Source organism: Dendrobium catenatum, unplaced genomic scaffold, assembly GCF_001605985.2.
Source record: "Dendrobium catenatum unplaced genomic scaffold, ASM160598v2 fragScaff_scaffold_1639, whole genome shotgun sequence".
NCBI lineage: Eukaryota > Viridiplantae > Streptophyta > Magnoliopsida > Asparagales > Orchidaceae > Dendrobium > Dendrobium catenatum.
In genome coordinates, this window is record NW_021320101.1 from 269842 (window position 1) to 283157 (window position 13316).

Consider the following 13316-nt stretch of genomic DNA (forward strand, 5'->3'; position numbering starts at 1 on the left):
AATTAGCCATTCCGTGAGCGTGCCGGAGTGGTTATCGGGCATGACTAGAAATCATGTGGGCTCTGCCCGCGCAGGTTCGAATCCTGCCGCTCACGCGTTTTATATAAAATATCACTATTATCTTATTTTAGAAAATCAAGCACATGTCATCTCAGATTTCATAATAATAATAATAATTTTTGTTAATCAATTTTTAAGATATAATATATATATGAAATTATCCTCTCACACACTCTCCCAAAAATTAATAAAAAAGGGGAGCGGCTGTCACACAAATTTGAGACTTATTTTGCAATACTAATATGCTTTGATGAATTTTTTTAATTTAAAATAGTTTAATCATATTATATTATTAATTAAAGAATCAAAATAAATAAAAAATTTTAATTTAAAAAAAAATTATACTAAAAAAATATTTTAAAAAATAATAAGAGAGCAGTCCAATCGAAGCATTGGCCCAGAAGCCCATAGTTTGGGCTTAGATCCATGAGCTTGCGAGTTAGGGAAAGTAATTAAGGTAAAGGCGGGTATCGGCGCGGTCGGTCTGTTAACCGCCGAAAATATTCGTCGGCGATCTCGATTCCTCCGGTGAATCGTCCGAGCTTGCATCAGGTGAAGGTTCCTTCTCGATATTTTCTTCTTTATCTCTTCCCGTTCAATTTCTGTTTTCTTTATTTATTCATCCTCAGGAACAGTATTTTTTTTTAATCTAAGAGGTTTTTTTTGGCTAACCCTGCAATCTTCTGTATATTCGTTTATTTTTAATTTGATTTTTGAAGTTAAAGTTGTTAGCATGATTTCTGGTGAAGCTTTAATGGGCTGGCTTAGGTCTGAAAGTATTGAATGTAAAAACAGTTAGGGTTATTTTCAGAAAAATATTATTAAAAAACTGTTAGGGTTGAATTGTTTACCTAGCAGCCTCTCTATACTTATTTGGAAGAGTTCAATTGTCTAAAACCTATTTTTCTACCTAATTCCTGAAGGGATTTAGTTATATAAAAGGTACAATTGGGATCCAAAATATTCTGCATATTCTCAATTATGTAGCCTTTATCCTTTTGTTTGATGGAATTCTCAAGTTGGGGATATAAAAATGGCAAAACAAAGACTATAGAAAAGAGAATGAAGAATCAAGCTGGAATGAAGAAATATTTGTCGGTCAAATTTATTTATCATCCAAATGGCATCTACTTGACCATTTTTTTTGTTCATCAATGATTTGGTTACTTTGACAGAGGAATTAACATATGCACAATTAGCTTATGTACAAATAAATTTTGTTACGTTATCTTGTTTGAGAGTGCAAAAAAAAAAAAAAAAAGATTGCAATTTGTTCTTGTTAACTATAATGAAATTTTTGTTTGGAAAATATATGAATTTAGTAGATGGGTTTCTTTGGTGGAAGAGATGCATATTAATTCTTTTTTACTGTCAGGTATTTCTCATTAGGATAGAACTTAGAAATTAAAATTAAGATAGGAACTTGGAATATAGGTTCTTACAGGTAAATTAATGAAATTAATAAATATTATAATTCATAGGGAGATAAATATTATATAGGAAACTAAATAAGTTGTAGAGAAAGCTAAGTAGATTGATAGTTTATGGTTTAAACCATTGATTAAAAAAGCGGTCGAGGCGTTCGAACAGGGCGCGACTCAGTTCGAGGAGCTAACCCGGCGCCTTGAGGCTGAAGCCTCAATGTATTTGACGAGGTGTGCTATTTTTTTTCAGCGAGGCGTATGCGTCGAGGCGTAACGCCTAGAGGCAGTGTGAGGCGACGCCTCATTAGGATTCAACGGAGCTCACAGCGAAGAACAAATTCCTTATCTTTCGAGCGCGCTGCTTCCGCTTTGTCCCTTTTGAGAGCTGCTTCGTGTTCGACCACAAGTGAGTTCTTCGATCCGGCAGAAGTGCTTGGGAACAACCTTTCTTTCTGTTCAACCGCTGGTTTGAGTTTGTCACGCTTCATGTGAAGTCGGAGCTCGAACCGAAGGTAACACTACCTGTTTGACCACTGTTTAAACTTTACATGCTTCCTCTTTCGTATACTTTGGCTTCGACAACTGCAAGTAATGGGCTTTCTTCCTTTGCTCATAGAGTTTAAAACAACAAGAATTATTTTTATGCTTCTCTTTTAGTGGCTAAAATTCAGCGTCTTAAAATCATTGCATGTCTCACCACTAGGTACATGCTCGGTACCGAGCCAGTACCGCTCGGTACCACTAGGTACATGCTCGGAACCGAGCGGTGCATGCTCGGTACCGAGCAGTATCTTTTCATACAAATAACTTACGAACTTTAAAAACAAGCAGAATTTCAAAATTATTCTTATAATAAAATTTTGTTCGAACCCCGCCAGGGGGCAGCGCCCCTTGGACCCCCGGCAGATCGGTATATTGTTGTATTCATGTTGTTTTATTATTGGTATTACAAATAATTGTTAAAACAAATCTTCAAATTCGTAGTTGACATAATATTTTGTTATTTTTTGTCATTATTTAGAATTTTAAATTAATTTATTTTAATCATTTTGAGGCTCACGCGTCGATCCGCCTCGATTCCCGATTTCGCCTTTTAAAACCTTGGTTTAAATTATGGTATTAAGGTCGGAGTCATACTAGAAATTGTTTATATATGATTTGTGATCGAGATCAAATCAATTTATCTAATTATTTTCATTCTTTGTGCCAATTTCTTTGATGTGTTGTCATGGGGCAGCGCCCCCTTGGATAAAACAGGTCGAATCCCTCCAGGGGGTAGCGCCCCCTTGGACCCCTGGCAGACTGGTATATTGTTGTATTCATGTTGTTTTATTATTGGTAGTACAAATAATTGTTAATTTTTTTTTCAAATTCATAGTTGACATAATATTTTGTTATTTTTTTGTCATTATTTATAATTTTAAATTAATTCATTTTAATCGTTTTGAGGCTTACGCTTCGATCCGCCTCGAGGCTTACGCCTCGCCTCGCTTAGAAAAAAACGCCTCGATTCCCGATTTCGCCTTTTAAAACCTTGGTTTAAACTATGATATTCATGTCGGAGTCATACTAGAAATTGTTTATATATGATTTGTGATCGAGATCAAATCAATTTATCTAATTATCTTCATTCTTTGTGTCAATTTCTTTGATGTGTTGTCATGTTTGAATAATCTATTATTATTCTTATCAATCTTATGGTGACATTTAGAATGCAATGTTTTGATGTTGAATAGTTCTAGTTTTGGTGGTTGAGAATGCACAATAGACATTTGTTATGGTATTTAAAATGACTGCATATCTAAGCAATAAGATGAGTGAATAAAAAAACTTGTTTTTGGACGAAAATTCTTTTTTTTCTTCATTATTATAAGTATCTCATAAGATTCTTGAATTCTTGGTAGTTAATATACTGAGTATACTTCTAAATTGAGGGTAATGCAATGGTGCTTTCATAGATGCTTATACAAATTTGTTTTGGTATGGAATATTTGTTGATTCTATCATGTATGCATAGATCAAATACACTTGAAGCATAGAGATACTACATAGATATGGGCACAACATAATCTTAAAAAGAGGAACATAATATGTCATTGGCTTTTTTTTTTTTTTTTGGTATGAATTTGTAATATAAAACGTATAATGAAAATGTTATACCTGCTCCCACGCCGGCCCAGGAGGGGCCGGCTGGACCGGTCTAGCCAAGACTGGTCCAAGTTTTTGTTCGGCGGAAGAGGAAACAGGGAGAGGGGCGGAACTCTTGTGGGCCCCATGATGGGCTTAATACAATTTATGGGTGGAAAGATTTGAATGTAAGGGTTGATTCGGTAAGTTATAATTCTCCTTTCATGTTAGTTAGGGGGAATAGGAGGGAATGAGGATTATCTTGAATTTGAATTGTAATTTGAGATCTAGGGTTCTTTTGCTTTGGGCTCTTGGCGTTTCTGGAAATTTGGAGAGTTGTTCTTCCTCTCAGATTGAAGAACAATTGTATCTTTGCTATTTTACTTTATCATCTAGTGAAATACAAGTCTTGCTTTGAGTTTTCCTTCAGTTTTCCTCTAGATTTCTGCTGTTTTCTGCTGTAAACAGCAGTTTGCTATTGTTTTCCTGCTGTGGAGAGCAGTCTAGTCGCTGTTGTTCACCGATTTGGATTAGGTTTGCTTGCGAACTCAAGTATTACCTTAGGGTTACTTGCGAACTCAAGTATTTCCTATCAGAAAACATCTTATGTTAATATTTTCTATCAAAGAACATCATAAGATAAAATATAATATCATATATATCATATAAAGCTTAACAACAGGAAAAAAAGAAAAGAAAAGCTAACACTAGTGTATTTACTTGTCAATGATACACCAAGATTAGCATTAACTGTTAGATAAGCTTTTATCAATATTAATATTGTACTATTCATACAAAATACCAAAAATAAAAGAATCCAAAAAATAGTATATCCTTTTCAAAATGACCACACAAAATATGAACGCATTGATATATCATTAATTGGACCTTACATACTTGATATCATGATCCTTATCACTATTAACACCAATATCCTCTTCAATTACACCTTCACCATTGTAGAGAAAAAGAACATAATTTGTAAAGTTGGATCATTGAGAAAGAATATCACTCACCATCATCGTATGTCCTGGCCGTGTCAGGATGTTTTAGACAGAGTCCATGTCAAAAACTGACTGTGTTCAATAACACCTTCATACTCATCATCATCACATTTTCACATTTTACTGTAACCAAATTCCAATATGATCCATTTATAATTTGGCAGGCCGGAAATGCGCTAGGATCAACTTGCTTATGTAATTTAGATGCATCTCATCTTGAACTATGGACCATGATCCAACAGTCTAACCACACCCATTCCAAATGGAAAGCCTTAGATTCTCTACCCGCACATTTTTCACTCCCACAACCTCCTTCCTCCTCTCTCTGTTTCTCTCGCTGCTAGTGCTTTCCCATCTCCACTTATCTCTGACGTCCTTACCGCTGCAATCAATGCCCCACCACCAACATCTACATGGATAGCAACATTTGCCTCCTTCGACCATGACCCCTGGAATCACTTCCTTTGCTGAAAGGTTGATGCAGAATGAGTGTTGCAAGTGCTTCATTGTTTATATTTTTGCTTCTTTTCCACAGTAGAACAAAGATTTGGAGGATTGCTGTAGCACTCAAAATATCACCGGAAGAGCAGACCCGTTCCGGTGTTGGATTGGAAACAAGTCTTCTAGTTGGCATTGGATCTAGTTCAACCTGGTTTGAACCTAACCAGCGGATAGACCCACATCACGTGTTAATAGAGTTTGAGAATCTAGTTATTGTTCCCAAAATGAGATCTTTTTAGTGATATTCTTCTATGTTTGATTTTGATATTTTACTGTCAGCCAAAGTTTTCTAGCTATCGATAATCTGTTGGGCTCATATCAATCTACTTTACAGCTTGCGGAATATTGTATTGCAACCTAAGACAAGATGTTGTTACTTTGCTTCTCTTTGCTTGCAGATTACAAGAACTTTGAAGCTCCACTACCTTCATAAGCTTGCGGGGCTATGGCCTCGCTGATTTTTTTGGCTTCGACTATACCAAAGCATGCACTCATCAATAGTCAACTACAAAATATTAGTTTTTTGAAAATTCCCAAACAAAGTAATCTTTCCACCTTATCTTATACTCATCACAAGGCCTGGCCATTGCCATTGCCATTGCTGTGCACAAAATTGTTCCCTTGGGAACCTCCCACTCCATTTTCTTCTGTTGATGATGAGACGAACATTATCAAAGGTGGTAATATGGTTGAACCCATAGATGCAGAAGAATCAACTGAACTTCCATTACTCCAGAGTAAAGAAGACATAATAGACATGAATGCTCAACAGTATTCACAGCAGCAGCCTCTCAAATGGCCAATGTGGCTGATCGGTCCTTCCTTTCTACTAGCAACAGGAATGTTGCCAACCCTGTGGTTGCCTTTGTCTTCTGTCTTCGTTGGTCCCAACATAGCTGGACTTCTCTCTTTACTAGGCCTAGATTGCATCTTCAACATCGGCGCAACCTTATTCCTTCTTATGGCTGATGCCTGTGCTGCTCACCCCAGGAGAAAAATCCAAGTTCCTCCTCTTCCATACAGAATGTGGAATATGGGGGCTAGTGTGCTGGGTTTTCTTGCACCAATGTTGATGATGGTTGCCTCTCACAGAGGTTTGCTTGCGCCGGAGCTTTCCTTTATGTCATTTTCTGTGCTGCTTGGACCTTATCTTCTGCTTTTAGCTGTACAGATGGTGACAGAAATGCTAACATGGCACTGGAAATCTCCAGTTTGGTTGGTGACCCCAATAGTGTATGAGGCTTACAGGATCTTGCAGCTGATGAGAGGTCTAAGACTGGGTAGTGAAGTAAGTGCAACTGGATGGGCTATAACTAGCATCAGGCTTCTGGTATCATGGTGGATTTTTATTCTGGGGATCCAGCTCATGAGAGTTGCTTGGTTTGCTGGTTTGAACTATGGAAGTCAATCTAGAGAAGCCACAGGCTGAGCAGATGGTGTACTTTGTCAGGGATGATGACAGTGATAATGTTATATAAGCACTTCGAATCTTCAGCTACTCAGTAAGGAAATGAGAAGATGGAAAAGTGAGCAAATAATATGCTTTCTTTTAAGATCCATCCAAACACAATTTGTGGTTCTTGTGAAAAGGTTAGTCACAGCTTTCCATTGATCTTACTATGTACAATATCTATTTGTTTTGCTTATCATTGCTAGCTATAAATTTTGGATTCTTTTGGCTAATGTAAAGCATGGATTATGTTATGATATGAAATATCTATATAGATGAAAAATTATGGAGATTAAGTTTAATGTGTACAAAAAGAATCGTGCAAGTAAATTTTTTTTTTTATGATCAAGAATTAATTTAAAAAAGAAGAAGATGTTTTGTGTAAGGGTGTTTTGTCGTGCTACACAGGACTGGCTACGCATGCATGACAAAGGGAGCTTTCCTACTAATGGGTGAATTACCCTCGCCATGTAGGCGTAACCAGCCTGCGTGGCAAGTCAAAATGGCCCTACATGAGGTGTTTATTGTATTTTATTTTTATTTTTTAAATCAGATGTTCCTCTTGTTGAAGAGCCATTGGAGGGAAGATGTTAGAGCTTTTGTTATATACTTCTAAGTTCTTCTATTCACTTGATACCATTTTCCTTCTTTTGCTTTCATTCATATCTCCACTTCTACATAATATCCATTTCCCTCATGTTAAAACCAACCTTTTGAAGGTACAAAATAATTTTTTTTAATAAGTTTTCTATGTTTTTATTGTCTTAAATTTAAATTAATCAAACTGTCCAAATATTCATTCTATAATTTAAAACCATACTTTCTATAATAAAATTTTTAAAAAACAATGAAAAGCTTTTTTTAAGCAATTTTTTTTGTTAAAAACTTTATTTATCACATAATAAATTAGAAATTTATCTCAAATGAAGCCTGCAATTCTATCTGTTATGATATTGATGTCTACCGAATTTTGTTGAGTTTATAGAGATAATATCTCATCCAAAGCAATATCAGAGTAAATTCAAAGTTTGATTTGGTCTAAATTGACTTTATTAATTAGCTTATTTATTTTGATTCAAAATCAACATAAGATAAAAGTTGATAGAACTTTGGAGCCTCTATATAGATGATGCTTAACTTGGAGCAATTGGCCATTGTTTTCAGCACAAATATTTAGGTGCTTTCATGTGAACGGACCTTTTAAATATATATATATGGTTGATTATATTCAATTGTAAATTAAAGAAATTTTGTATTCATATAACTTGTGAGGGCATTGAATCTTAGCATACAAATAAATTATTCTCTGCGGATACAGACGCCATCCGGAGGTCAAACAGAATGCACCACATCACTCTTTTGTTATGTATTGTAGTTGTGTACCGGGTGACGTGACGTCCTCGATAGGAAGTTTATTGATGTCTTAGAAATATCATTATTATTATTATTATTATTATTTTTTTTTTTTACCATTGGCCTATGTTAGAAATTATTATAACATTTAGAGATGTTAATTTTTGTTAATAGGTCAAAGTGACAATAATAGAAGAACATAAATTTGACTTTGTACCAACACAAGAAGCATTTGAGTGAATTTCTTTTGGTTAAGTGTTCCCTTGACATAAAGTTGACATGATCTAATTTATATCTGTCGGTCAAGTAAAAGAAAAAATTTTGCTATTATAAAATTTTATTATATAACCATTAAATCTTTATTTTTAGTTATATAATAGTCATGCTAAATTTCATCAATGATATAATTAATGTTATTTTATTTGAAAATAAAAAATATATTTAATATTTTCATGCATAAAATATGAGTAATTTTATTTTTTTTAAAAATGTATAAATAAATATAAAATATAAAATATTAAATATACAATAAATAGATAAGACTTTTATATTTGGTATGTTAATCCCTCTTCTATTTTATTTTACTTTATTGTCAAAGCCAGCTGTTTGATCCTTCATTCATTAAGAAAATGGTTATTTTCGTGTCAGTTAACCCAACAAGATGGTCTTATTTTCTCCATTATTTTTATCAAGAATTATTTGTCTCAGAGAACAGTCGATCATTATTAGCCTAATTACAAATCTTATAGCCTTTGTTGTGCCATAAATTTTATGGGCAATTATGGGTTGTAGCAGAAGAGTTTTAATGGGAACTGGTTTGTTTCCTAAGTTGGGGATTTATAAGAAGTTTAATATATATATATATATATTAATTATGTGTACATAAATTTTATGGGAAATTATGTCTTTTATAATAAAATCTCAAAAGCAGAACTCCTAAACAAACAATTTAAATTTACTTTCAAGTATTAATAAGCACTTTTAAAAATATTACTCAAATATATCTCATTACTGAAACTCTATTTTATTGAACGGCTTTTTCTCAACCTCCTTTTCTAAAACTCCTTTTTATGTAAGCATAAACCGAATCAAACGAAGCCGGAGTTTGACTTAGGGGAATTGCCTAAAAACCAGAGTATTTTAAATTAATATAATTGATAGATATATCTGCAAATTTTAATTGTAAGAATATTTTTGGAATTCAAATTAATAAATACTCTTTATTATTTACTAGGAACAATTACCTAAAGACCCTAATATTTTAAAACTTTTAGGGCGGGGGAAGAGCAATTGACTAAAAATCATTATAATAAAGACGAACAAATAGATGGAGATGAATAAATTGCCTAAAATCACGCACCATTTATATCCATATAATACAATAAATTTGATTGCAAACCCAAAGAAAATTCTCCGAGTCTCCAATGAAATTCTCTTGTTGTGTCTCTCAAGATACTTGTTCATTTTAATCACTAAGGCTTCGATTGGGGGGCTTTCTTGCTGCTTCTTGAAACAATTTTTTAGTACAAAAAGTTTAATGTTCATATTAAAAGATTGTTTTAAGAAGCAGTAAAAAAGTCGTCCCAAACAAGGCCTAAATCTTAATTGTAATTTTTTTTCATTTTAAATATTTTCATATGAATTCCATCAACCCAACTTGTTGATTTATTTCCTACCCTCCATTGTATATGTCCACACATCAAGATCATTAATGTGAATTGTAATTTTTTCATTTTTCAATATTTTCTACCCTAAACCTAACATTACCATATTATGAGTTGAACCCATAACCACCAAGATTCTAAAATACTAGCACTAAGAATGTTTCATCTTTAATTATTTCACATCATCTTAGTCTTTAAGATTCCAATGAAAAATCTATTATTCAAATAGCTTTAATGTCACCCATAACTCCCCAATCTCAATGAACAGATTCACTTTGACAAAAAGTTTTATAATGTATATGTTTACTGATATTAGATAACAATATAGTTTTTCCCACTAAATACATATTTGATACCCACAATGAATTCTTTCATGGCATATCATTAAAACCTAATCATAATCATATTTTCATCAAATATCATTATAATGGCTCATCAATTTCTTTCCAAAATTGATTTTCGAATTATCTTCAATCCAACATATAGAGCATAAGCATTAAAAAGTCTTTAGAAAACCTTACTGATGATTAGGTCAAAAAAATTGCCCTATCACTAATCCTATCTATCTCCAATTTATCTTTTAACTCTCAATCAACTACCATCCCACCTCATTCCTTATTTTGAATTCCCAACTTCAAATAGTTTATAAGACCTAGCTTATAATATCTAATAGCATTCTCCAATGTCTTCATATTTCTTTTAGGGGCTGTTTGGTTGCCTGAATTAGGAGGGTAAAGTAAAACAATTACAAGTATTTACTAAATTCCGTTGTTTGGTTAACTTGGAGCGGAATGAAAGGAATACCTCCGAAGCAATAGCGGGGTATTAGGGGAGGCAGTTCGCGTGACTTTGAAACCCGCTCAATTTGAGCGGGTTAGAAATTCTTTGCGGCTGTTGCGCGATGAGTTCGCCGACTTTGTTCTCCGAAGAGTTCTTCGTTGCTCTCTTAATGGAAAAAGTGGAAGCATCGCACGTCAGAATCACTATGATAGCTTTGCCGTTACTCATTCCCTTACTCTCTCCCCAACTCTTTTTGATTTCGACTTCTTCATCTAAGCTCCAATATCAAATTTGAGGATCTTCATCTTGCTGGCACTCGGAGAATGACGAGAGGATAGGAGGGAGGAGAGGCGGATGATCCTAATTTTAATTTCAGAATAGAGTCGAGAGCTTCTCAAATTCGTAGCGGCTCTTTCTTCCTATGTTGTTCTCAAGTTCAAAATCTACCTGCTACTGAACCTTATGTTGTTTGATATTAACGTTTCCGAGGATGAAACAAGAAAAGCAGCAATCTAGGTCATCAAGGTTACAGGACGAGCTATGTGCATTCCTTTTCGTTGCCCTGCTTTTTCCCAGGACCGAAATCCCCCTACACAGGCCACACTGCGCTGGCGGCACGGGAGAGGTTGCCGCCGCTTTCGCCTGGGGGGCTGACTGCGCTGATGCTGGGTATCTCGCTGTCGTTGATGTTGAGCAGGTCGATCACGTTCATGATTGGTTTTATGATGATGCCGTGGGTTTTGGGGATGGTGATGCTGAATTGAACGAGCCGGTTGGGAAGATGAAGGTCCTAGGCCTCCGAAAGTGAAAGAACCAATTCCTACGCTCAAACAGGGGCTTCCTCGACGGAGCCTTAAGGTTGCTGGCAAGGTGGTGAACGCTGATGATTTCATTCCGGCGATACTATTTTAAATGTGCTTATTTTTTTACGTGCCCATATCTTCCATCCTTTTTATTGGATATATAATTTAAGATAAGTGCAAATTGCAATCAGAGATTTTTGTTGCTTATTCTTTGAAATTAATTAAGGTGTACATTTTTTGTTGATGATGAAAATGCTGCTTGAGTTTGTAGTAAACAGGCTACCATACTGCTGCATCTTGCAGATCCTCATACCAAGGATTATTCAGTTTTCCGTAATAATCTTCTTGTGCATGCACACAAAAAATGACCAGTCTGCTGTTGGAACCTATTTTTTATTACATTGCTCGTTTGCATCTACATCACAGAAACATGCTCTAAAAAATAATGGAGTATGCCAAAAGATTAACAATTTCTATAGTTTTGGTTTAACATTCAACTTAGAATAAGTACAGGAGAACCAATTAATACACATAATAATTTTATATCTTATAATCTTAAAAAATTATAATAAGATCGTACAATAAATGAATACACTGATTTATATTTTATAACATCAAATAATATTAATTATTATAAATATATTGTTTTTATAAATACATTAGTTGTACTGCTAGAATAAATTATTAATTAAAAACCGTTTTTACTTTACTCTGGATCTACCAAACCAAACAAAGGAAACAATTCTCCTACGTTTATTTTGCAGACAATCAAACAGGTGCAAAGCATTCAGAATGCATTATATTTACTTTACATTGCATTTACTTTACACTGCATTTCTTTTTCAGGCAACCAAACAACCCCTAGTTTATTTCAATTTCCTGCAAATAAGTAATATTTATTCTTACTCAAATCATTGTTTCCACTAATATATGGTCTTCCTATTTAAATCCTCAATTTTAATGAAATCCATCTAATGTTAACTTCAAAACTACTCAACCATTATCCACTTCTCAAACAATTGGATCAAGATAAGGCAATCCAACCTCATTACTTCTTCCTAAAATTGGGTGCATGCACCTGTAGGTGAAGTCTTATCAAGCCTGCGCTTGTTTCTTCCAACAATTTGGCTATTTTGAAGCACAACGGTCCTACTAAGAACATCCTAGCGCTTCTTTTAAAAACAAAAAAAACACAAAATTTGATTCATTTCATAAATTTTGGCATAAATTTTAAAATAGGCAATCCTAAAAACAACCCTAAACCTTTATCATTCAACATAGGATGTTTTAATTTATGGCTAAACAATGGACGAGTAATTTGACCCATGAAAAGTTATGTAAAAATGCCATTATTAAAATAGCAAAGACCAATAACAGCACCACGAAATTCATTGGATAATGTTGTGTTAGGTCATAATAATACATACAAATCATTGTCATTCCACAGGAGCAACACAAGATGTTTTGCTTGGGCAATATAATGCTTTCCAACAACCTTTAAGGAGGAAAAATAAAAATAGTGATATGCTAAAGTTCTGAAAAAATAAACAGCTAGAAAGCATTACCATGAGGTAAATTAACCTGAAAGCCAACAAAATAACACCTATCAAAATAATTATGTCATTTATCAAGAAAAGCATTCATAAATAATGCCTAATTGACATGGAGGCCAAAAAACTGCAACTTTATTTCAGAATCTAGGCCAATAGATTAAGAGTGAAGATCAACCAATACCGACAAAAATAAGACAAGTTCAATAGAAAAGAAAAAAAATAACTACATTAATATGATTCATATCGATGCTTTTTAGTAGACCAAAAGGTTTGCACAACACAACCTTGAAACATTCACTGCAACAAGTGCAGATAATAGATAACTTGGGTTATACGTAGCACAAAAACAAAACTTCAGTGTGTCCAAAGATTAGCACTTATTTGCACCAAAGTAAAGATTGGGCAATAACTACTTGAAGCCGTATATACAGAACATAAAATTCCATAAAAGAAGGATCAGGTAAATTTACAGAAAAGTATGACATGTGAAGAGCTCTAAGTGCCACAGTACTATGAAAATTACTAGCTAAGATGATGCATTAACTACACCAACCTAAATAGAATCCTATCATGCAAGAATAGTGATGAGATCATGAG

The 13316-nt window shown here is 34.1% G+C and overlaps 1 protein-coding gene and 1 non-coding gene across 2 annotated transcripts; both read left to right on the top strand.

Annotated features, from left to right (window-relative positions):
- The first annotated feature begins 13 nt into the window (after positions 1-13).
- Positions 14-95, top strand: TRNAS-AGA. Its single transcript has one exon. It is a non-coding gene; the product is annotated as a tRNA-Ser (tRNA).
- Positions 96-536: 441 nt separating this feature from the next.
- LOC110110667 lies at positions 537-6799 on the top strand. The gene is made up of 2 exons (XM_020842259.2): positions 537-612; positions 5515-6799. The coding sequence occupies exon 2, from the start codon at positions 5562-5564 to the stop codon at positions 6543-6545; it is 984 nt and encodes a 327-aa protein (XP_020697918.1). The 5' UTR covers positions 537-612; positions 5515-5561; the 3' UTR covers positions 6546-6799.
- Positions 6800-13316: the final 6517 nt, after the last annotated feature.